This window comes from Xenopus laevis, chromosome 5S (assembly GCF_017654675.1).
Source record: "Xenopus laevis strain J_2021 chromosome 5S, Xenopus_laevis_v10.1, whole genome shotgun sequence".
In the NCBI taxonomy this organism is placed as follows: Eukaryota; Metazoa; Chordata; class Amphibia; order Anura; family Pipidae; genus Xenopus; species Xenopus laevis.
Window position 1 is genome coordinate 105625733 of NC_054380.1, and position 24159 is coordinate 105649891.

The 24159-nt window shown below is 37.5% G+C and overlaps 1 protein-coding gene across 2 annotated transcripts in view; it reads left to right on the forward strand.

The window, feature by feature from the left end:
* Positions 1-15580, forward strand: part of p2ry12.S (purinergic receptor P2Y, G-protein coupled, 12 S homeolog) — a 33425-nt gene extending 17845 nt beyond the window's left edge. Inside the window, exons 1-3 of one of the 2 annotated variants that reach the window (XM_041564942.1) lie at positions 7121-7161; positions 10895-11017; positions 14427-15580. In XM_041564942.1, coding sequence (XP_041420876.1) covers positions 11005-11017; positions 14427-15466 — 1053 coding nt within the window. In that variant the 5' untranslated portion in view covers positions 7121-7161; positions 10895-11004 and the 3' untranslated portion in view covers positions 15467-15580. Of the gene's footprint in view, positions 1-7120; positions 7162-10894; positions 11018-14426 lie in introns of those variants that run through there. The other variant, XM_018264801.2, reaches the window with a different exon arrangement.
* Positions 15581-24159: the final 8579 nt, after the last annotated feature.

Sequence of the window (24159 nt, forward strand, 5' to 3'; positions counted from 1 at the left end):
AACCTGTTTCTCAAGGGACCAAAGATAAATTTGGGACTCAGCTTTATGACACAAACTAAAAATTTAACTTTTAATTCTAATTCACTATTGTAGTAGAAAACTTTTCATAAGGTGGTTCTAGAGTCCCATCATAAATAGCATGGGGACCCAATACTAGGTCCATAGCCATAGGTGAAGTAGCACTGATTTTTGTTTATGCTGTTCCATTCTGTTGGCCCAGTCCTGTTTTAAAGGTAATTTATTGGAAATATGCACTTCCACTTTTGTGAGACCAAATATGTGATAAGAAAAACTGCTTTAAACAAATGGCTCTGCAAAACTGATACATCTTTTAGTGTAACGATTGCTGGACCATGACATATCTGCGATACAGGCATGGGAGCTGTTATCCAAAATACTCAGGAGCTGGGGTTTTCCAGACAAGGTGTCTTTCCTTAATTTGGATCTCCATACTTTATCCATTAAAAATTCTTTAAAACATTATAGGGGAACTATCACAAAAATTAATATTTAATATAATCAATTAAAACTTCTGTTCACTATATCTCTCTGCATTTCAGCATGTTTCTTCATTCTCGCTTTATGCAGGAGTTGGGCGTCAGATATTCATTGACAATTAGATCCAATATATCTTATAGGGGGGGTCCTTTTGCCTAGAAGATGTATTAGAGCTCACTCTATTAAATTCACCAAGCACCATGTCTCTCTACATGCAGGATTTGTGCAAAAGGCAGTTATTTTGTTTGTACTGGAATCAGTTCTTTTAATGAGCTCTAATTCATCTGCTAGGAAAGGAAGCCCCCCCCCCATAAGACATATTGGATCTAACAATGAATATCTGACACCCAACTGCTGCATGAAGACAGAATGAAGAGAAACAGATGCTGAGAGATGGATAGTGAAGGTAAACTGAGGGTAAATTATTATTATTTCAGAAATGATGCAGAATATTTCATTTATTTTATTTAGAATGTTTTTTATTTCAGTATGATGAAGCTTATATTGTATTTTAAGTTCCGCAATAGTTCCCCTTTAATTAAACCCAACTGGATTGTTTTGCCTCCAAAAAGGATCTTAGTTAGGATCAAGTACAATGTACTGTATTATTATTACTACAGAGAGAAGGACGTTTTGAAATATTTGATTAAATTGGAGTCTATGTAGATGACCTTCCTGTAATTTGGAGCTTTCTGGATAATGGGTTTCCGGATTTCGGCTCTTACACCTGTACACGGCAATAAACCGCTGCACAATCAACCATCTAGGTAACTGTTCCTTATTCTGTGATTGCCTGCAAGAGTAAAAACCTCAAGAACGTATTAAAAGCAATGTATCATACCCTGCAGCACTCTATGGCTACACCATAATATAAAGAGAAAATGTAGTTGTTTTCTTAATGTTGTTGTCATAACAGCAGACCCTGAGACTGCAAGAGGAGCCCAGGAGTGGCTCTAACTGATGAGCAATTTCAGCATGTTTCTCATATTTAGTGAATTTGTATTTACTTATTTCACTGACAGTGTCCTGTAACATTGTCACCTACAAATTCACCAAAAACTCTAGGGTCAATTGCCTCTGAAAATGAAGAAATGTTCTAAATGTATTGCAAAATGTATTGTGAATATAAACGCTCTCCCTATTCCCAAGAAGGCAACATGAACAGTGTATTCCATGAGAAAAATGTGCCATATTTCCTGTTTGTGTTCCAAAAGAAAAATATGAATATAATCCACTATTACTAGATAGATTTTACTGTACAGTCTGAGAGGTATTTAACCTGATGCTCACTGAGCTTTTAAATATATTAGTCAATAAAGCTTGGGAAACACCTGTTTTCCTTCAGTAAATTAGATTAAAAAAAACATTTCTAATAAGCTAATTTAAATGCATTCATGTGTCACTACCTATTAATTAGTAAACAGCGTTATTATCTCTAAATTATTCAGAAAATGATGTACTATCATTAGCTCACAATTGTACAGTACACATCAAATGATACATTTGTGCCATTCTGGTGGCGTAATTATCAAGGTGCTCTAAAATTTTCCCTTACCATAGTGGAAGAAAAGGTAAAATAAAGCTACAATGGCCAGAAATCTGTAGCCTAAACAGCAGGTCTTCCCATAAATATAAGTGCATTGGCATAAAAGATAACCAAGATAGCTTGATGAGTGATCAGTTAGGAGGGACAGGCTTTGAATGTAATTTAAATTTCAGAGAAAGATCATCAAATTAATTGAGGGACTGTGTAATGTGCTGTAGTGCTAAATGCTGTTGTTGTCAAAGGATTTACCGCCAATACTTCGATCGAACGAAAAATCATTTGATTGAACGATTAAATCCTTCGATTCAAACGATTCAAAGGATTTTAATCCATCGATCGAAGGATTTTCCTTTGCTCAAAAAAAGCGTAGAAAGTTTATGGGGAAGGTCCCCATAGGCTAACATTGGTGCTCGGTAGGTTTAAAGTGGCAAAGTAGGTAGTTCGAAGTTTTTTTTAAAGAGACAGTGCTTCGACTATCGAATGATCGAATAGTCGAACGATTTCTAATTCGAATCATTCGAGTCGAAGTCGTAGTTAAAGGTCGAAGTAGCCTATTCGATGGTCGAAATACCCAAAAAATTCTACGTTTTTTAGTTCGAATCCTTCACTCGAGTGAGTAAATGTGCCCCTAAGTTTACAGCAAGAGAACTTTCTGTTTAATGATGGTCAGTGAGTTGCTGATAAGGCAGTTGCGAGTCAGGTAGCAGGTCCAAGCAGGTAAAAATGGGTTTCAAAAATTGGACACATACAGGGCTCTAATTTACAGCACATACTTTGTCCTATATTCAAGATGGCAAGCTTCTGAGCACAACTTTGACATACTGGATCACTACTATTTTAAGAATGCTGAAGATCTGGGCTGGTGCAGTAAGTTCAGTAAATAAAATACAATATTTTTAACCAGCTTAGTTTTTAGCATTTAGTTCTCCTTTAAGGATTGTGCAACATGCTTCACAGGGACTATTATTATCCAATATGTTGTTTTTGTTTCCATGTAAAAACGATAGCTCTTGATACTTTTCTACAGTGAGATTTGGGGTGCATGACTGCTGCAGAGTAGGAGCTACCTAACTTGTGTGTTTTGATAAGCTTGTTGTTCTGTTGTCTCAAAAGAAAATTGAGAAAACATTCTTACCATTCCTAGTACATTTGTTTAGAATGAACAAAACGTTCCTTGCTTCATCTCAGCTTCTACTACAGTAACGCTATACAGGAGATTCATCCTTTGAGTACATTTCTGATAAAGACTCTTTCTACAAATTTATGTAAAGAATATTTAAATTATTTGCAGCTCATCTGTAATGAAAAAATAGGCCAGTAACAGTACAGTTGAACTAAAAGCAATGAATTCCTCCAGTATCAATTATAAACTTACCATTTTCTTCCTTGATGCCATATAGTTTTATGATGTGTTTTAGTATGCAGAGAAGCTATTTTACTTTGTACTCCATGGTGAAGAGGGTGTGATCTACTACAGTAATGCTAAATTCAACCAGAAATCTATGGGAAGCCATATAAAGTATGTACAATTGGTCTCTGCAGAGAAAGGATGTTGTGTGTAGTGACCAGGCTATACAAGGTGGCTTGCAGGAGAAACCTTAACTAAGTTAATGAGAAGATACACTATAAGGCATTGTTGCTGAACATGTGGAACAGGAGAACATGAAAGGTAAGCTAGGACTGACATTACACTTACCTTATTTATATGGATTTGTTTCAGACCTTTACATCTAAGTCTGCAATGTGCTGTGATTTTTGTAGTTACACTGGAGAACCACATAGTGATATGTCTGATATCTGTACTGGTGGAGTCAAAAGAAGAGACCTTAAGACTGCTCCTCATGTGTATAAAGAGCAGAAGATACATTCTAGAGCTCTGGAAATGCATAGTTACATGGCTCTGTGTAGTAGCCATAATTGTATTCATATAGTGTACATTAGCAGATTGCTAATTGCTTCCTGAAATGATTGTTCTGTTCAGGTGCCAGTCCATTTCAACCTCTAATCTCTGTTCTCCACATAATCACACAACCATAGGTAAAAATAATTTTCGTATATAGATTTTTTTTTTTCCAGTTGCTTGGAAAAATAAATTGTCTTAATTTTATTTGGTATAGAGACCAGGTCATTTATGGTTTTATTTTTACCTTTACTACTTACTATTGTTTTCCTAGGAATAGGCAGTGTTATTTGAAGAGAGATAATGAGGTCAGTATAAATAAGCCCCTCCATTCCTCTATGGAAGAATTCAATGTATCGGCAAAGGTAATTTGATTCATTGCTTTGTCTTCCTTGCTCTGAAGAACCAGATGTGTGCGTTCAAAAGTAATCCTAAAGTTACATACAATAATTATACTTTTTTGATTTATACAAGGTCATAAATGTGTTAAAAATGCATTTTTGCAAGGCATGTGTTTACTTTAACAAAAGAGTTACACAAATATGCAGACAAATTGAATTCAGCACATAAAATGTGCTGGAAAGACAAAGTAAGAAAAAGCCATAACCTTTTCCAGGCTGTGCTTATGGATCATTAGCAGTATACAAAAAAAAAAAAACCATAAACAAGTGAAGTTACATGTTTTTCTCAAATGTCTTCATTGCTGGGAGTGCAGGAAAGCCATTCTTTACCTACACGTGCATATGGTTACTTTGGGATTTTCCGACAAAGTACAACAAAAACACCTCTTCCTCTTTTAGTTTAGTGAAACCCTCACCATTACATACATTTCATAATTTAATTATTACAAAATTAAATTAATTTTCACTTCTGCTTTTTTTAAGAAAAATTGGAATAATTCCAAAAGCAGAACAGTTACAGAGCAGACCTGTAGGGTGTCATCAGAAACAGCAATTTTTAGTCCAGCAGTTAGAATAACATGGTTTATAGCCTTACGTCTAAAGTACAAAGAACTAACAGTCTATGTGTAACGGTCAGCACCCAACACCAGAACAAATGCCAAGCACCCTGGTCTCACCTTTGGCTTCAGGAGGAGCCCTCAGCTACTTGGATGCCACCAGGACTTAAACGAGAGGTGCAAGGCTAGAGGTTCTGGATAGGCAGAGGGGCACGACTGTTTAGCGAGAGTCTTTGGGCAGAAGGTCGTAGTACAAGGCGTTAAGCAATAGAGTAGTCAGATAAGGCCGGGTCGGGGCAGGCAGAGGATAAACGTAGTCAGGCAGGCAAGGGTCACACCAGGAAGTCAATCAGGGTTAAGCAGAATCAAAGTCGGTAATCAGGCAAGGGTCAGGATTCAGAAGTCAGGATCGTCAAATAGCCAGGCAGGGGTCAAAACAGGAATCAGAATAACAAGTTAGCACAAAGCTCAGAAAGCACCAGGAACAATTCCTATAACGGGCAATGTGTGGAAAGCGATTTTGCTTTAAATATTTTCAAATTTCGCGCCACTGTGCGCTGATGTCACACGCCAGCCCGCATGCGCAGATATACAGGAAGTAGCGTGATGCGCGCACCCTAACTATTCCGCTACTTGCAGCCTAGAGGAGCGGAGGCGTAGCGGGCGTCCCCTCCGAGGAGGCTGCAGGCTTCCCTGCAGACCTCCTCCCACTAGACCACCAGGGTAAGTCATCACACTATGTAGCCAAGTACACTTCAGGTGGACAATGATCTAATTAATAAGAGTTGGCATTAAAGGTTAAATAAACCTTTAAAATGTACTGTAAAATTACTCAGCACTTTTTATCAACTGTTGTTATATTTAATTTTGTAACAACAGCACCAACGGCTGGTCAGTTTTTGGAGCTATACAGTCAAAGAGATATACTGTAACTTCAAAAGGAAAACACAGAAGTGCTCTGATGTTGTGCTGCTCAGGAAAGAGATCAAATGCCATTTCCCATCAATTTCCTAAATAAGTAGAACTTAAACAACAAACAGGGTTAATACCCTACATATCTGAATAGTAATATGCCTAGACTTTGCCTATTATACATGCTGCCTAAAATTTAGTATTCCTATCTCAGATGGTAGTGTTTATTATGTAATTTTCTTGGAGCGTGACTGTCAATCTGCTGAGATTCCAATACTCTCTTATTATACCAAATTATAGACCTTACTTATGTAGTCATTCCTCTGAATGTAAATGAGTAAGAATCATTTACAAGGAAAGCTTCAGTTGTAGCAAATGCAATTGTCATTGTGTGAAAATTCAATAAAGGTTCTTGTGTCCAAGGCCACTCCTTGAATTTCCTTATCATACCCTTAAATATACCATAAACATACCCTCAAATCCATATGCCGCCTCCTCCCCTGTGTATAACACAGCCCCCCGCCCTAAAATATGATTAAACACCTTAGGGGTCCCTAACAACAATTTCCAAAAGCTAACAAACCCCCAGAACAAACTCTATGAGGCTCATGTCCCACAGGGTACAGAATAGGACAGGCAGAGTATGGCACATCCAAGAAGTATAGTGCAGGCAGAATATGGCACACACAGGTAGCATATGGCAGGCAGAGTATGGCACACACAGAGAGCATAGGGCAGGCAGAATATGGCACACACAGGGAGCATATAGCAGGCAGAGTATGGCACACACAGGGAGCATAGGGCAGGCAGAATATGGCACACACAGAGAGCGTATGGCAGGCAGAGTATGGCACACACAGGGAGCATAGGGCAGGCAGAGTATGGCACACACACAGGGAGCATTGGGAAGGCAGAGTATGGCACACACACAGGGAGCATTGGGAAGGCAGAATACAGCAGGAGACAAGGAAACCTATCAGAACTCTAAGATGGACAGTTCATACTGTGCTACATACAGTGACACAATGCTGATGCCCCTCCAGCAGTTTATATGAAGTGGGAACAGGTGAAAATGTGGACACTTTCAGTCTAGGTCTGAGGTGTGAACAGTAAAGGGCTTTAGGGGTGTGAACAACAGAGGTGTTACAAGTGTGAGCAATGCAGGAGTTTACTGTCTGAATTTGAACAATGCAGGGGCCAGTTAATCTCAGTACTGATAAAATAAACTTTGTTTCTTTTTATGGCTGTTAAGTGCAGAGAAACACATGACTTTCCAGTACAAATGAGAGACTGCGGGTTGAGCTGTCAAAAGAGGGACTGTCCCTCTAAAAACGGGACAGTTGGGAGGTAGGTTTACCTTTTAAATCTTACACAAGGTAAGGAATCACAGCAGGCAGACTTTCATGTGGGGGGTCACACAAGGGGGGGGTTTAAAAACTCAATCTTTCCTAACATTAGATATGAGAGCCCAATTAATCATATGAGTCGAATATATAATGCTTGTTCCTTTAGTTATTCAAATTACATTTCCACTCTGGAAACAAAGCTGCTTTCACACCAGCGAATGGAGGTTTTCACCAATGTAATTTGAGCAACTGGAAGAAGAGATATTTATCTATTGATGGAGAAGCCACCTCTTTTTTTTTTTTTTTTTTTAAAGAAATTGGCAGAAAAAGATATATACAGTATAGCATAGTTAAAAGTAGGTTCTCCAACAAGGCAGGGAAAAGTAAATGCTATTGCAGAGCTAAAAGTGCTCTAACAGCAATGCCATTTAGCCTTCTCATTGACTCAAATGCTTATTGGCAACATTTTGTGAAGTTTTACACAAAGTGAAATGTTATGAGTTTGCTTATCACTTGTGTCCGGTAACTGTCGATGAGTTTTGCAGATCAGTTTGGAGGAATTTAAGGCTGTTCTTCCTTACAGAACCACTGCCCGTTTCAGCTCCTTCCGCAACATTTCTATAGGATTAAGGTCAGGGCTTTGACCCAAAACATAGACAATCTTCTGCTTTAACCATTCTTTGGTAGATTGATTTCTGTGTCCAACTTTCTCTTGAGCTTCAGTTCAAGGACATATAGCCTGAAATTTTCCTGCAGAAATTGCTAGAACAATTCAGAACTCAAAGGTGGACAGTTGTCTTTGTGACAAAGATTTAAGTAATTCATTAGAGCAGGTGCTTAAACCTATGGTTTTTTATGTAAATTATACCTTGGTTTCAGCTTCTATGGTCAGTATTACAACAAGTGACCAGGGATGGATTTACATAGTAATCCCCTCACCTTTATTCGTACAAATTTTCATCATCCGTACGGAGCAATGGGGATTGGTGCACTGGAAATTTCAAAAACAATTGTATCTCCTGTGCATCCCCAGTGTTTCTGAACTAATGTGGGTGTGGTTGGGCAGCATGCCACCCCCCTAAAATCCTGCCTCCCTAGGCCCAGGCCTTGGTGGCCTTTCCACAAATCCGGGCCTGCAGATGACAACAATTGGAACCTTTTATTTTGATAAACAAGACACATTTCTCCACTGGAACTTTGCATAGTCCCATTTCAAATAACATTCGATTAATGCTTACACTATTATACACTACTATAAACAAATTATTGGTTATCCACATCTCACAGACCTTCAGTTTTTAAACAAATCATCGTGTCCATTTAAATGCTTAGGATGCAAGTACTCCCCTAGCAGAACCTTAGACTTTCTCATTTAATGCTGCCTGCCTTATTCTAAGTGGACTTGGACTTGGGTAGAGACTGAAATAGGGTTTCATTGTAACATTTGTTACCCCCCTGATTTTGGTATCTATTTTGGTATATTTTGATGTTCTTTGTATTTGTGCAACATTAAATGATAAATTATGAGTTTAAAAATTGTGATGACACATAGTAAATGTTTGGCCTTTGTCATAATTTGTTCCTTATGTTGTTTTCTGGCTACTGTTTTTATGTAATTTTGGCACCATTTCTTATTATTAAGTGTGACTCTAATCTGTCCAAGCTATCACTTAAATCTGTCACTGAGAATGAAACATCTGTGTCCTTGATAATGTTATCAACACAGATTGGTCATCAACTAAAATCTGACAACCTTCAGCAAAGCCATGTCCTATTAAATATATTATATGTACAGTTAGACTGGGAAACATAAAGCATGACATGTTAATTCTTGTACCCCATGAAAACTGTATTATTCATTTACAACAAACAGCATCCACGCTGTAAAATTCAATTCTGCAAGATAAACTTAAGATCATAAAAGCTAGATTTATAAATGCTGAAGTTGTTTTCTATTTAAACCAACAATGATCACTCCATGTTTGCCTGATTTTTGGTCTGTTCATTATCAGGAAGAAAAAAAAAAGACCAAAACAAAAGATCTTAGCCTGCCAGTCCGTTGACCTATATATCAAGCACTTCAGGGAGATATAATCTATTGTTTTTTCCAAAAGAATAGTGACAGGAGGACATATGTACTCTCACTTTATTATTTAAAAAAAAAAAACACTAATAATGTACAGAATACTTACATGAACTCAAACAACAAACATGCATGATAATGGGGCAAATACAGCTAATTATTTGATTAATGTAATGAGCTTTTTAGTGACAGCACAAACTGTCTCCTTTTGGCCTTTTTAAACAGCTCTTTGATCAGCAAACCTATTACTGGCCCCAACAATGAGATATGCTGTTTGTCTAGAATGCATTAATTACTGTATTAGTTGCCACTTAAGTCAATAATAAATGGTTTCATTGATTTTACAGAAAGCTAATTATCCCACATCTGCCGGTTAATGTTTCAGATCCAAATGGTCAGAGTCTTTTAGATCCCAGGCACTATGCTTGGTTTCAGGCAGTGCAGTAGAGTATGGAGTACTGTATATAAGTAAGTTATAGGTAGAAGATATATTCCAATTAAAATTAATGTACACTGTTAAGTAAACATACAGGACTTCAAGTAAACCTGAAATGTATAATTAAGTATAAAATATACAACAAATCTGAACTCTGCCTTTGAACAATTCCACACAGGGAGATCATGCATATTCATGTGCCATGAATTCAGTTGCTTCTTGAACACATGTGATATGCCACATGCTATATTTATAATGGTAATCTAAAGGTGGCCATAGACGTAGAGATCCGCTCATTTGGCGATGTCGGGAAACGAACGGATCTCTCCGCGATATGCCCACATCGAGGCGGGCAATATCGGCCTGATCCAATCGTGGGCCCAAGGGCCCAACGATTTTATCATAATGCATCTGATACGGACGGTTGGATCGCTGGACCACATCAACGAACAGATGCGGCCGCGATCCAACGGGATTTTTTAACCTGCCCAATTGAGATCTGGCCGACTTTCAGCCAGATATCGATTGGGGAAGTCCGTCGGATGACCCCACACATGGGCCAATAAGCTGCCGACTCAGTCTGTCGGCAGCTTTTATCAGCCCTTGTATGGGGGCCTTAAGGCCTGGTTCTTTGTAGATCCTGGACAAATATTGCACTTCTCTCTAAAGGATTTGAAAGTAGATAATTTCAGCATAAAATCTGAAGCTTTTGTATTTGTTTCTGTATCATCCAAAATTTTGTTCAAGCCAGTCTGGCTTTATATATTTTAACAAAGTGAATATCACAAGCCAACAGAAACTAATATCTTGACGATGTTAAAATATAGAACACATAAAAGAATACATTGTTTAATTACATATATATGAATATTTTAAAATAATGTGCAAAATTAATTTTGACTTTAGCTAGGATTTCCCTTTAAAAGTTATTGGCTTAATGACATTGATAAATGTGTCATTTAAGGTCTTTTTTAACATTAAAGGCAAAGGAAAGACAAAATGATTAAGGCCATGGAGAATCAGAAATGTTTTGCAGATGCTGGCAAAGCTTGTGATAGTGTGCCTTAGAATACATATTTTCATCTCCAGTTGGAAAATAAAGTATTCGTGTCATAAACAGAACCTGTGAAAGTAGCAAGGAACATTTATAAGCAGTCGGAATGCAAGCAATGAACTTGAACATTATCTTCAACTCTTAACATTTGGATTTTCCAGAAAAAAAGAGCAGCCAGTACTTTACAACTCTGAATGGAAAGGAAAATATAACACTAACTACATGAACAAACACCCCATCCTATAATCAAAAGAGTTGGAAAGATTCTACAATGGAATATTCAGGTAATATTAGTTCTGTTAATAATGGCTTATACATTTTTTCACTGCCAATACTTTCATTTTTTATTCATTCTTTTTTGTTTGTTATATCAAGTAAAATGTCATTACAACTTATTAATAAGTTAGGGTATTGATTGTGAGTTAGTTAGTTATTGATTGTAAGTGGGTGTTTTGTTACACAGGCATGGGATTTGTTATTCGAAAACCCATTAGCCAGAAAACTCAGAATTATAGGAAGGTAATCTCCCGTAGACTCCATTTAAATAAAATAATTCCTTTTTCTCTGTAATAATAAAACAGTGCCTTGTACTTGATCCAACTAATATATAATTAATCCTTATTGGAGGCAAAATAAATTCGATTTAATTAAAGTTTAAAAGATTTTTAAGTAGAGTTAGAGCGGTTGCAGACGGTGACTATTTATCGCCTGTGACTATTTATGAGCGACTGCAGGCGACAATCTTCTGAAAATGCCTCTCCGTTTAAAATAATTGAACTCACTGGTGCTAGGACCAACATCCTGCTAAGTCGTCTGATGGTTCCTTCAGAGGCCATTTTTTGCGAGTTAGTGATATGTTGGTCATAGTTTCAATTATTTCAAAATGCTCCATTGTTTAAATCCAAATCAAAGAAAGTCCCTTTACCTGGAATGCCCCAGGGCCTGAGCATTTTGGAATAATAGATCCATTATCTGTATTATGCTTTATGCTGCAAAGTATCCTGCAATAAAGAAAGCAGATGGGTAGATGGCCTAAGCTAATGTCAGTGATAAGGCAGGGGCACCAGATTTATTGATAACACTTAGGGGCAGATTTACTAAGGGTCGAATTTCGAAGTTAAAAAAACTTCTAAATTCGACCCTCGAATTGAAATCCTTCAACTTCGAATATCGAAGTTGAAGGATTTTTATCGTATTCGATCGAACGATTGAATAGAAACCGTTCGGTCGAACGATTAAATCGTTCGAATCGAACTTCGAAAATTCGCTCGAGCTTAGTAAATCTGCCCTAATTGGGGTACTGTAAGTAGTAACAAAGCAAGATGATAATAGAGAAAAATGAAAGTGCATAAAGAAGAGCAGGATTGAGGGTAAAGTGGAAGCAAAAACATTTCAAATTGTAATTGCTAGAAAAAATTATTTTTCAATCTTGAAAAAGTGTTTTTATATCATGCTTAAAGAAGCTGCACCTCTCTTTCTTTCATTGTATAACTAACAGTAGAGTGTTTTTTATGGCCAACTGTACTAATTCAGATTAGTATCTATGTTAATAAATGAGTCCTAAAGAGCTTTACTCTTGCTTTTTTTCTTAGGGAGCTAGCACACGGGCAGATTTGGGGAGATTTAGTCGCATGGCGACTAATCGCCTCTTCTGCGGGACGAAAATCTCCCCAAACTGCCTTCCCCCTGCCTTCCGCCTGCTGTAATGAGAAAATGTCAGCGCAATGGCATTCGCAGCGCTTCGATTTCCAAAGTCGCCTGAAGTTTCCTCGTGAGGCGACTTAAACTTGTGACTAAATCTCCCCGAATCTGCCCGTATGCTAATGGTATTTCCTGCCCCTCCCTGCTTACAGCATTTTATTATATAGTGCACACAATTCCCTCTTTACACAGCACATTAATTTAAATATCAGTTTATTTAGAGCTTTTTTATAGAGAACACCTAGAGCACAACTGGTGCAGATGTAGGAGTAGCACCGTTCACCCAGGAAACATAACCTTATGGGGCCTTTTTTTTCACAGAATCTTGAAAAATTTGTGGCTTTCCTATATTTCTAAAATTCCAGAGAAAAAATTCCAGATTTATTAAATGTAAAAACCATGACAACGTCTAAGACAAAGCTTTAAAACCTCTAAGACACCAACTTTTGTCAATGTACTACAGAAGTCAATGGGAGATGCTCTGATCCAATTGAACTGCTTTAACAGTAACACCAAAAAATAAAAGTATTTTAAAGGAGTGACAATTTAATTTACTGTTTGCCTACACTGGTAAAACTGGTGTGTTTGCTTCAGAAACACTACTATAGTTTATATAAACAAGCTTCTGTGTAGCCATGGGGGCAGCCATTCAAGCCCAGGATACACAGTAGATAACATAAGTTCTGAAGAATCCCATTGTATGCTACAGAGCTTATCTGTTATCTGTTGGGTATCCTGTGCCTTTTCTCCCTTTTCAGCTTTGCATGGCTGCCCCCGTGGCTACACAGCAGCTTGTTTATATAAACACACCAGTTGCACCAGTGCAGCACAGTACAGTATATTTTCATTACTTTAAAACACTTTCATTTTTTGGTGTTACTGTTCCTTTAAATCAATTCAGACTTTAAAAACGTATTTGGATTTTCTTCTTCACTAGGAATTGTCTGAAAAACTTGAATTTTTAGAGGTTTTCAAAGTGTTCATATTTTTATGTTCACCACTTTTTTGTTCGCACTTTAATATCTTTCAATAAATTCAATGACAATCATGGTTTTAGAGTTTGTGATTGGAGTGATAATTTGAAACCACTAAAATCTGATCTTTAATAAATCAGAATCCACATGTATACATATGTAATTATATACCTTTCAAATAGGGTTAGTAACAATTAGGACCATTTTTTTCCTTTTAGCATTATGGGTCAAATGAAATTAAGAAAGAAAACTTCCCGCCCTAAAAAATAATTTACAAAGTTTATATGGGAATTTGAAACTGAATTAGGACATAAGCATTCCCGATGGAACATTATCTATCGCACAGAGGAGAAACCCTGCATTGTGTATTAATAAATATATGGTCACTAATACAGTACATTCCTTTATTGTTTAAACAGTGGCGTAACTACCAGGGGTGCAAAGGTGGGGATCGCACCTGGGTCCACACCCCCTTGGGGCCCACCAGCGCTGCAATAATGGTTATGGCAGGATGCTGGGCAGGGGGAGATTTTACAGCTCATACAATTCATAGGGGGGAGGGCCCGACAGGGGGACTCAGGAGCCCATCCTGTACCAGGGCCCTCCGGAGAGTAATTATGCCACTGTGTTTAAATCAAATGTTTCAGCTGGCTTTGTACATTGTTACAAATGTATACTTTTGTGCATGTTTTAGGAATAATAATCAGAAGTCAAGTCAGCACATTTCTCATAAACACGCAAAAATCTAACCTCAAAAATGAACTGATCCATCAAAACGTTTATGGGGCCAGCAACTTTGCACACAAGAGCACAACACACTTTGGAAATAAACCACATTTTTGTGGCTGGTGTTTTTCTGTCAGCTATCTGCTGGCATGACAGAAATATTGATAATACATGCAAGAACCCTGTGCCATACTTGTGCATTGTAACACCATAGCAGGCATGATAGCAACAAATTACAGTACAAACAAAATAGATGATTACAACGTTTACCCTTCTTTTTCCTTTTCTTTAGGATATGGAGCGGTCCCCATTAACATCGCAATGTCCAACCCTACCAACAACTCTAGGACTAACAGCACCTGCTCTCTGGATAACCATACCAACACAGTTGTTTTTTCTGTGCTCTACATAGTTCTGTTCATTGTTGGCGTAATAATGAATGGTTTGGCAGTACATGTATTTTTCCGGATACCAAGTAATTCAAATTTTGTTATATTCTTGAAGAATTCAGTCATTTCTGATTGTCTCATGATCCTGACTTTTCCATTTAAGATTCTAAGTGATTCGAAACTCGGGCTATGGAAGCTAAAGGGCTTTGTGTGCCAAGTCACGTCAGTGATATTTTATTTTACAATGTACATCAGTATTATATTCCTTGGTCTTATTACAATCGATCGCTATCTAAAAACAGTCAGACCATTTCACAACTCTCATGCAAATCTGCGTCCAGTCAAGATTATATCAACTTTAATATGGATTATAATGTTTTCAATTTCCCTACCCAATATGATTTTCACTAGCAAGACTCAAACTCAAAAAAATGTGAAAAAATGTTACCTGCTTAAGTCTGATTTTGGATTAATGTGGCATGAAATTGTTAACTTTATCTGTCAATTCATTTTCTGGGTTGCATTTGCGATTATAGTGGTCTGCTACCTTCTTATAACCAGGAAACTCTTACAGTCATACAAGAAAACTAGAAGTGAAAGAAGAAAATCGAGAAGAAAAGTCAACATCAAAGTTTTTATCATTATTGCCGTGTTCTTTGTTTGTTTTGTTCCATTCCACTTTGCTCGGATACCATACACATTAAGCCAGACAAGAGATGTCTTTCAGTGTTCTGCAAATACTCTTTTCTATGTCAAGGAGAGCACCTTGTGGTTATCCTCTCTAAATGCATGCCTCGATCCTTTCATCTACTTTTTCCTCTGTAGATCATTTAGAAACTCGCTGCTGGCCATGTGGAGAAAAAGGCAGCTCTGTGTCTCATCTTATGACAGTCCACGAAATGCAAAGAGAATCAAAATAAGGAGAGAGGAGACAAATATATAGAAAAAGAGGGTGTCCTTTCTGCTACTTTATACTAGAGTTACATAATAAATCACACTTAGGGGCTGATTCACAAAGGGTCGAATATCGAGGGTAAATTAACCCTCATTATTCGACTGGGAATTAAAATCCTTCGACTTCGAATATCGAAGTCGAAGGATTTTAGTGCAAATAGTGCGATCGAACGGTCGAAGGATTATTCCTTCGATCGAACGATAAAATCCTTCGAATCAAACAATTCGAAGGATTTTAATCCAACGATCTAAGGAATATCCTTCGATCAAAAAAACTTAGGAAATCCTATGGGGACCTTCCCCATAGGCTAACATTGACTTCGGTAGCTTTTAGATGGCGAACTAGGGGGTCGAAGTTTTTTCTTAAAGAGACAGTACTTCGACTATCGAATGGTCGAATAGTCGAACGATTTTTAGTTCGAATAGTTCGATTCGAAGTCGTAGTCGAAGGTCGTAGTAGCCCATTCGATGGTCGAAGTAGCCCAAAAAAAACACTTCGAAATTCAAAGTTTTTTTACTTCAAATCCTTCACTCGAAGTTAGTGAATCGGCCCCTTAATATCCCAGCCCTATTTATTTTATTAACAGTTGTCTATTGTTAAATAGTCATTTAATCTCAATCTATTAATTAATAATGAAATGTAAGCTCTCTACTCTAACCTTGTTCCAGTTTTGCATTTTTACATTTTTTTTAGGCCCTGGACACACATATTTTCTGTCGGAGCAGTTTCTGAGCGGTCTGCTCCATGGTTTTAAAAAAGCAGACCTATGAATCAATATGCTTAGTGGTTTAAAATTTAGGCAATAGCACTTACGCTAGCGTATGTACACGGCGGTCAGCTTCTTTTAAAACCATGGCGCGAACCATGTCGAAAAAACGTATGTGTGTCTGGGGCCTTAGTTTGTTTTACTGCCTTTTCTTGTATCTCACTTTGATCAACAATTCAGATCAACTGGGATATTTACCAGTGAGCTGCTGTTATCAAGAGTAAACTGGCCAAGATTGTCTCACTGAATCTGACTTTGCACTCAAGGGGTTGGTTTATGCATTCCGCCTGTTATGCCCCATTTTGTAATTGCTTTGTGGTACAAAACATGAAAACCTGAAATGTATTTTTCATAAATATTAGCTTAGCAGCAGTGGGGTGTTGCTCCCATTATCAGTGTCGGACTGGGACACCAGGGGCCCACCCAGACCAGGGGCCCACTCTAAGTATTATTTTCTTCCTTTCCTTAGTCAACCTCTATTCCCCTAATCTTTTTTCTTTCCATACTATAACATATTATTCCATCTATTTAGCCTCTTTATTCTCATAGAAATAGGGAATGGCCATGAAATAAGCCAAATGTTTAGAAGCAGGAGGGCCCACTGACACCTTGGCCCACCGGGAGTTTTCTTGGTATCCTTGTGGGCCAGTCCGACACTGCCCATTATTAATGTTACTTATTATTAATGTCCAATTGGACAGCCTTGGTTTAAGAGAATATATGACTCTTCCATGAATGTTTTTTTTTTGCACATTCTTATAAGAACCATGAAGCAGTGCAGGGCAAACAGTATGTAAAAAAGGCACTAGGGTTTCCACCTGGCTTATAAGCATGAAATGATATAAATGTTATTAAAAGAGAAGAAAGGTAACACAGATAGAAAAGAATATTTTTCAGGAAAGGTAGCAACCTATTTGGGGATTTACAAAACAAATCAACAAAAATGACCATGACATAGGAAGTGAACCAGAAAATGTTCTGTTTTGAAAAGCCCATGAAGTTTCATTAGAAAGAAGGTATGTCCACGGTGTCAAATGCTACAGGAAGTAAAAGTAGTTATTCCATTTTAGTTTTTGTATATTATAAGTAGCAGTGACCAGTAGTGATGGGCGAATTTGCGCCGTTTCGCTTCGCCGAAAAATTAGAAACTGCGAAAAATTTGCGAAACTGCGCCCGTTTTTTTTTACGCCAGCGAATTTTTGCCGCAAATTTTCGCAGGCGTTCCGCGAATTTATTCGCTGGCGGCTAATCATGCAAATTCGCGCCTGGCGAATAAATTCGACCATCACTAGTGACCAGTTCCAGTCAAGCACATTCTGCCACGGGAAAGAAGAGCTCTGGAAGTGATAGTATTTAATGGACAAACATATTGGAGGTTCAGATATATTCTTTTGTACAATCAAGCAAGATCTTAATTCAGATCTTAATAGATCTGCCTATTATGCACAACTTTAACAAATTTTGCATGCTAAAGCCATTTAGAGGCCCGCTGGTGACATTATCTGCACGCATAAATCTTCATATATGTTATTATACATGTAGAAAACCTCTGAAAGTCTGAATTGAATAAAAATCAGCGCAGCTCCTTTTGGCTTCTATGGGACCTCGACAGCTTTCACTTGGCACAGTTTTATATTAGAGGTTTTTCGTAGTTTTTACACTTAACAAATCTCAAATTATTTGAGATTTAGAGAAATATAGAAAATTTAGTTTTTAGAGAAAAAAACTGTTATAAATATAGAAATCAGAATTTTCATTAATTGGCCCTATTTCATTTTGACTTTAAGATATCTGAACTTTATTTATTATAAACAGGCTGAGTGGAATTAGCATACTTTTCCAGGCTAATCTTTTTTGTTGTCAATAGCTGGTTCCTTTTCTGCAGAACACAAAGTGAGAAAGGTAGTCTCATTTCCAAATAAACAGCAAAGACTACATTCAGTGTTATACAATTTATCATTCCACCAATAAAATCTGTTGGGGCCTCTTATAGACTAGGGTGGCTCTCTGGGAAAAGACACTTTAGCCTGAAGCAATCAAAAAAATCTTAGTTCATGTTCCTGCTCATTGTGATCTATTTTATTAGCCACTGTATCATACTGGTCGGAGACCTGCTATGAAAACATTTTAGCTATGGAGCTAATGCCATTTAGCATTATATGGGGCCGATTCACTAAGGGTCGAATTTCGAAGTTAAAAATACTTCGAAATTCGACCCTCGGATTGAAATCCTTCGACTTCGAATATCGAAGTCGAAGGATTTAGCGCTAATCCTTCGATCGATCGATCGAAGGATTTTTCGTTCGATCGAACGATTAAATCCTTCGAATCGAACGATTCGAAGGATTTGAATCCAACGATCGAACGAAAATCCTTCGATCAAAAAAAGGTTAGCAAGCCTATGGGGACCTTCCCCATAGGCTAACATTGACTTCGGTAGGTTTTACCTGCCGAAGTAGGGGGTCGAAGTTTTTTTTAAAGGGCAAGTACTTCGACTATCGAATGGTCGAATAGTCGAACGATTTTTCGTTCGATTCGTTCGATTTCGTTCGAATTCGAACGAATTTAACCAATTCGATGGTCGAAGTACCAAAAAAATACTTCGAAATTCGAAGTATTTTTCATTCGAATCCTTCACTCGAGCTTAGTGAATCTGCCCCAAAATATTAAAGGCAGTACCAGAAGCCAAGGTGGCCAGTGTGCTTGGATGAAATTCTCTTCCAGATACATAAGCAAATAAATTAGAAGTTCAATTAAAATTATCATGCCATATCTCACAGCTCCAAACTGACTCCTAGCCCAGATACACAATACAATCACCATCTTGGGAATAATCAGATTTAAATGGTACATTCTCAGACTGAACAGAAACAAAATAAAATAGACTTTTGTATTTTTGTATGTATAATACTGCCAAGACGTAGATATCAAATATTACATCTGCAGTAAAAAATGTATGACACTCCATCTGAATGTTATTTAAAGAGCATATTATTATGTACATTATGACCTTTCAGTAATTAAAGGAAGCAAGCTGCTTGGGCAGAAATAGGCCTTTTCAAGTACAAAATGACATAGTATATTACATATTGTTAAAATTATTATATTTTAAAAATGCTTAACTAGTGATGGGCGAATTTGGGGCGTTTCGCTTTTGCAGGAAATTCGCAAAACGGTGCCGGTGTCTTGTTTTTGACAGTTTTTTGGACGCCGGTGAAATTCCTGCGATTCGCCGGCGGCGAATAAATTTGCAAAACCGCCACAAAATCGCAGGAATTCGCCGTGAATTTGCTCCTGCCGAAGAAATTCACCCATCACTATGCTTAACCACCCCCGATCCATTTGCCACAGAGATACAACATCAGAGGGGATGGGGCTTATTGCTGGTGTGTCAATTGTTGAACATTCTAGATATGCATGGAGATTTCTCCCTCATTGTAGAAAGGAGCCACTTTTCAGATGATCCTATAAGTTAAGATAAACATATGCTGAAAACATTATCTGAGAATATGAACCATATAATACAAACTTGAGAATGAGGAAACAGATGACCACTTTTGGTAAAAGACCCTGGGATTCTTTCTATGCCCAACCTGGCCCAATTAAGTAACTATCTGCTTGGAGCAATTAAAAACTACAGGGGGGTATTTACACCTTAAAGGGATACTGTCATCGGAAAACATGTTTTTTTCAAAACTCACCAGTTAATAGTGCTACTCCAGCAGACTTCTGCACTGAAATTCATTTTTCAAAAGAGCAAACAGATTTTTTTAAATTCAATTTTGAAATCTGACATGGGGCTAGACATTTTGTCAATTTCCCAGTTGCCCCCGGTCATGTGACTTGTGCCTGCACTTTAGGAGAGAAATGTTTTCTGGCAGGCTGCTGTTTTTCCTTCTCAATGTAACTAAATGTGTCTCAGTGGGACATGGGTTTTTACTATTGAGTGTTGTTCTTAGATCTACGAGGCAGCTGTTATCTTGTTTTAGGGAGCTGCTATCTGGTTACCTTCCCATTGTTCTTTTGTTTGGCTGCTGGGGGGGAAAAGGGAGGGGGTGATATCACTCCAACTTGCAGTACAGCAGTAAAGAGTGATTGAAGTTTATCAGAGCACAAGTCACATGACTTGGGGCAGCTGGGAAATTGACAATATGTCTAACCCCATGTCAGATTTCAAAATTGAATATAAAAAAATCTGTTTGCTCTTTTGAGAAATGGATTTTAGTGCAGAATTCTGCTGGAGCAGCACTATTAATTGATTCATTTTGAAAAAAATGTTTTTTTCCCATGACAGTATCCCTTTAAGCATAAGGCACAAGACAGATGCAAGTATTCATCCTATGAAAGGCCCCAATGCAGCCTATACACTATTTTAATATTCACATAAAGTGCATCATTTAAATTAGTTTTTGCTACAAGAAGGCATAGCCACCAAGAAAACAAGTAGGGTATACACTGTTCTGTATAGATAAGTTATGGCAATGGTTCTAGTAGAATTTTCTCTGCAATTTCAGTAAGAGAATACTGTTACTGGCTGAATGCCACAATACCAGTGCATTCAGTCCTTTATCTGAAGCTGCAAATTACAGGAAGTCCACCTACCACAATGTCTATTTTAAGCAAATAAGTAACATTTTTAAAAATTATTTCCACTCTCTCTGTAATAATAAAACAGTGCCTTGTCATGCAATTAAACGTGTTAACTCATATTAATTTTATATCTGAACTATTCCTTGCAGAGTTAAGGTATGAATTTCCAATTATGACAAGATTTTGAATAAGGAAACCCCGGGTCCCAAGCATTCCAGTTAAACGATCCTATATATATATCTGTGTGTATATATATATATATATATATATATATATATATATATATATATATATATATATATATATATATATATATATATATATATATATATATATAGTATAGCTGAAACACATATACTACAGACAGACAAACCTTAGTTTCTGAACCTCCAAAACATTTAATAGAAGGGGTGCAGTGCAGTGATGCGCAGGTGGGGTTTTCCCCAACCTGCCCGAAGCCAGCGTGTCCCTCCACCTGCGCCCGCCTACCGGCTTCCTTTTATGCACCCACCCTGCCCCGCCAATGATGTCACAAAAGGGGCGGGGTGAGCAGGTGCTGCGTCTATAAAAGAAAAACCCGGGGGGTCCGGCAGGTATTGGGCCGGCCCACACATAACTAGTGCAGTGCCATTTACATAAGAGAACACAGAGTGCAAAGTGCAAAAAATATACTAATATACTTTATCGCTCTTCTCTGAAGACTAAACTTGCACTGCATATTGCTTTGAGCCCTGTTTTAAAACAGGGCACAGTCTTGCTGCCTCTTGCCACCACTGCCTGGCATTGCTTTGCTTTCTACCAGTGTCGGACTGGGATGCCTGTGGCCCACCAGAAAACCTTTGGCCACAAACAATTTTTCCTTCTTTCATCATTCACTCATTCACTTTCTTTATTCTTTTAATCACTTCTCCTTAAATATTATTATCTGTCTATCCCTCCATTTCTTCTCTTTATTCTTACATAGAAATGGGTCAGTTGCTGTTGTAGAGACATACAATGCAAATAGTTAGGTGACCTGGGCCCACTGAGAGTTTTCCTGGTATCCCGGTGGACCAGTCCAACACTGCTTGCTACATAATAATAATAAGTCTATTATCCACAAGTAGTTCTAAATTATTTTTTCATTAAGGACTCACCTCTGTCTGGTAAAGGGTATAAGTAGCATTCATATTTGTTAATCCCAAGTGCATAACATTATATTTATGGACAATGAATATCATTTTCCACTTAGACACCTGCTTGTCAAAAACGCCTCGCAATAAAGACATATTGTGTGTATATTCAATTATTCTCTATGCATTTGTATCAATTATTAAATTAAATAAAACTTGCAACACAGACATCACTTAAAACTCTAATCCAATAAACCAATCTCTGTACAATACATAAGGCAGCTCTATATACATACATAAAAGTATTAATAAAAGTATTACTTCTACCAATATTTTGATGGTAAAGACCCAATGCTTGATATTGAGGAAGCCTTCATTTAAGGTCTCCCGGAGGTTCCTTGTAGAAGGAAGGGGCTACGTTAAGACTCAATGTCAGTGTCAGGGTCCACAAACTTTCAAGCAGTTTATGAATTGTATAGCCTTCATATAAACCATACAACTTTTGTGGTACAGGTATGGGACCCATTATCTGGAAACCTGTTATTCAAAAAGCTCTGAATTACGGAATGTTTGTCTCCCGTAGACTCCATTTTATTCAAATAATACAATTTTTTTAAATTGATTTCCTTTTTCTCTGTAATAATAAGACAGTATCTTGCATTGTACCAAAACTAAGATAAAATGAATCCTTATTGGAAGCAAACCCAGCCTGTAAGGTTTAATTAATATTTACATGATTTTCTAGTAGACTTCAGGTATTAAGATCCAATTACAGAAAGATCTTTTATCCAGAAAACCCCAGATTCTGAACATTATGGATAACTGGTCCCATACCTGTAAATATAAGCAAAGTCATCTCTGGTCTGTCCAGTCCTACACTGACTTTCATCTGATTCATGCAAATGCAGCTGTATCTGTTTAACTTAGATTTATTCTTTATTTATGGAAATTAAAAAACGTTATAAGGGTAAGGCCACACGAGGAGATTCGGGGAGATTTTGTCGCCTGGCGACTAATCGCCATCGTCTTTTGAGCGACTATCCCTAAAAGGGAAAATTATTCTATAAGTTTTACCTGCAACTTGCTTGCTTTCAAGGCTTACACATTTCCTCTTTTGTTTAAAGGGAAGGGAAGTAGTTTAGTAAGGAAAATGTCTTACAGGGGAATGTAATAAAAGTCGCAAAGAGAAAAACAATTCGCACCAATAAGACTAAAAAACCACATCTCGCAATGTAATATTGTTCCTTAAACTGTTATTGCATTGCGAATTTTAATTGGGCATTGCGAATTTTAATTGCGCATTGCGAATTTTAATTGCGCACTCATAAGAAGTGCTTGAAGGTGTCGTAATCTTTTGGAGCAAACATAATGACTTTTTCAGTAAGAAGTTTTATTACATTGACTGCGCATTGGCGCAAACTATAAAATTCGCAAACGGTTTTTCACTGTCGGAAGTGGTCGCTAAACAGTTTCCGGGCTCGCAAAAGCTATATTAAATGCGCACAAAGCTAAATTTGTTCGCGCAAAGGCATAACTTTTCGCATTGCGAATAGTTTTTCCGTTAGCGATTTTTATTACATTCCCCCGTTAATGTCCTATATATATTGATAATGGGTTAGTGCAGAGGACCTTTATATTTGACTGTATCTAGATTTCTTTGGTTAAATTTTAAAAAGAAAATATTTTTACCCTGGCGAAGTTTAAATTTAAATGTGAAATATTTCCACATAAAGCTTGCTTGGGGGGAAGTATATTAAAAAAGAAATAAGAAATTAACCAAAGAAAATCTTTATATGGCAAGGAGTGTGTCATTAGCTCAGTGCAGCTGTAACTGAACACATAAGGGCTCATATCCAAATACATGTGCAGTGTGCAAAGTGCAATATCAGATGCAGTTTCAGTATCAGTAATGTTGGGAGTAACTTTCATTTTATACTGAAAGTGACTTATTCTCAGTCACTATTTGATGCAATGGATCCCTGTGCCATTTGATGCTGGGAGTCACTGTGTCATTTGATGCTGGGAGTCACTGGGGCAAATTCACTAAGCGCCGAAGCGCCTAACGCTAGCGTCAATTCGCTAGCGTTGGTCATTTTCGTTACTTCGCAAATTCACTAACAAACGCTGGCATACATTCGCTAGTGTTACTTCGCACCCTTACGCCTGTCGCAAATTCACTAACGCTACCTTTTACGCTAGACTTCCTTCACCAC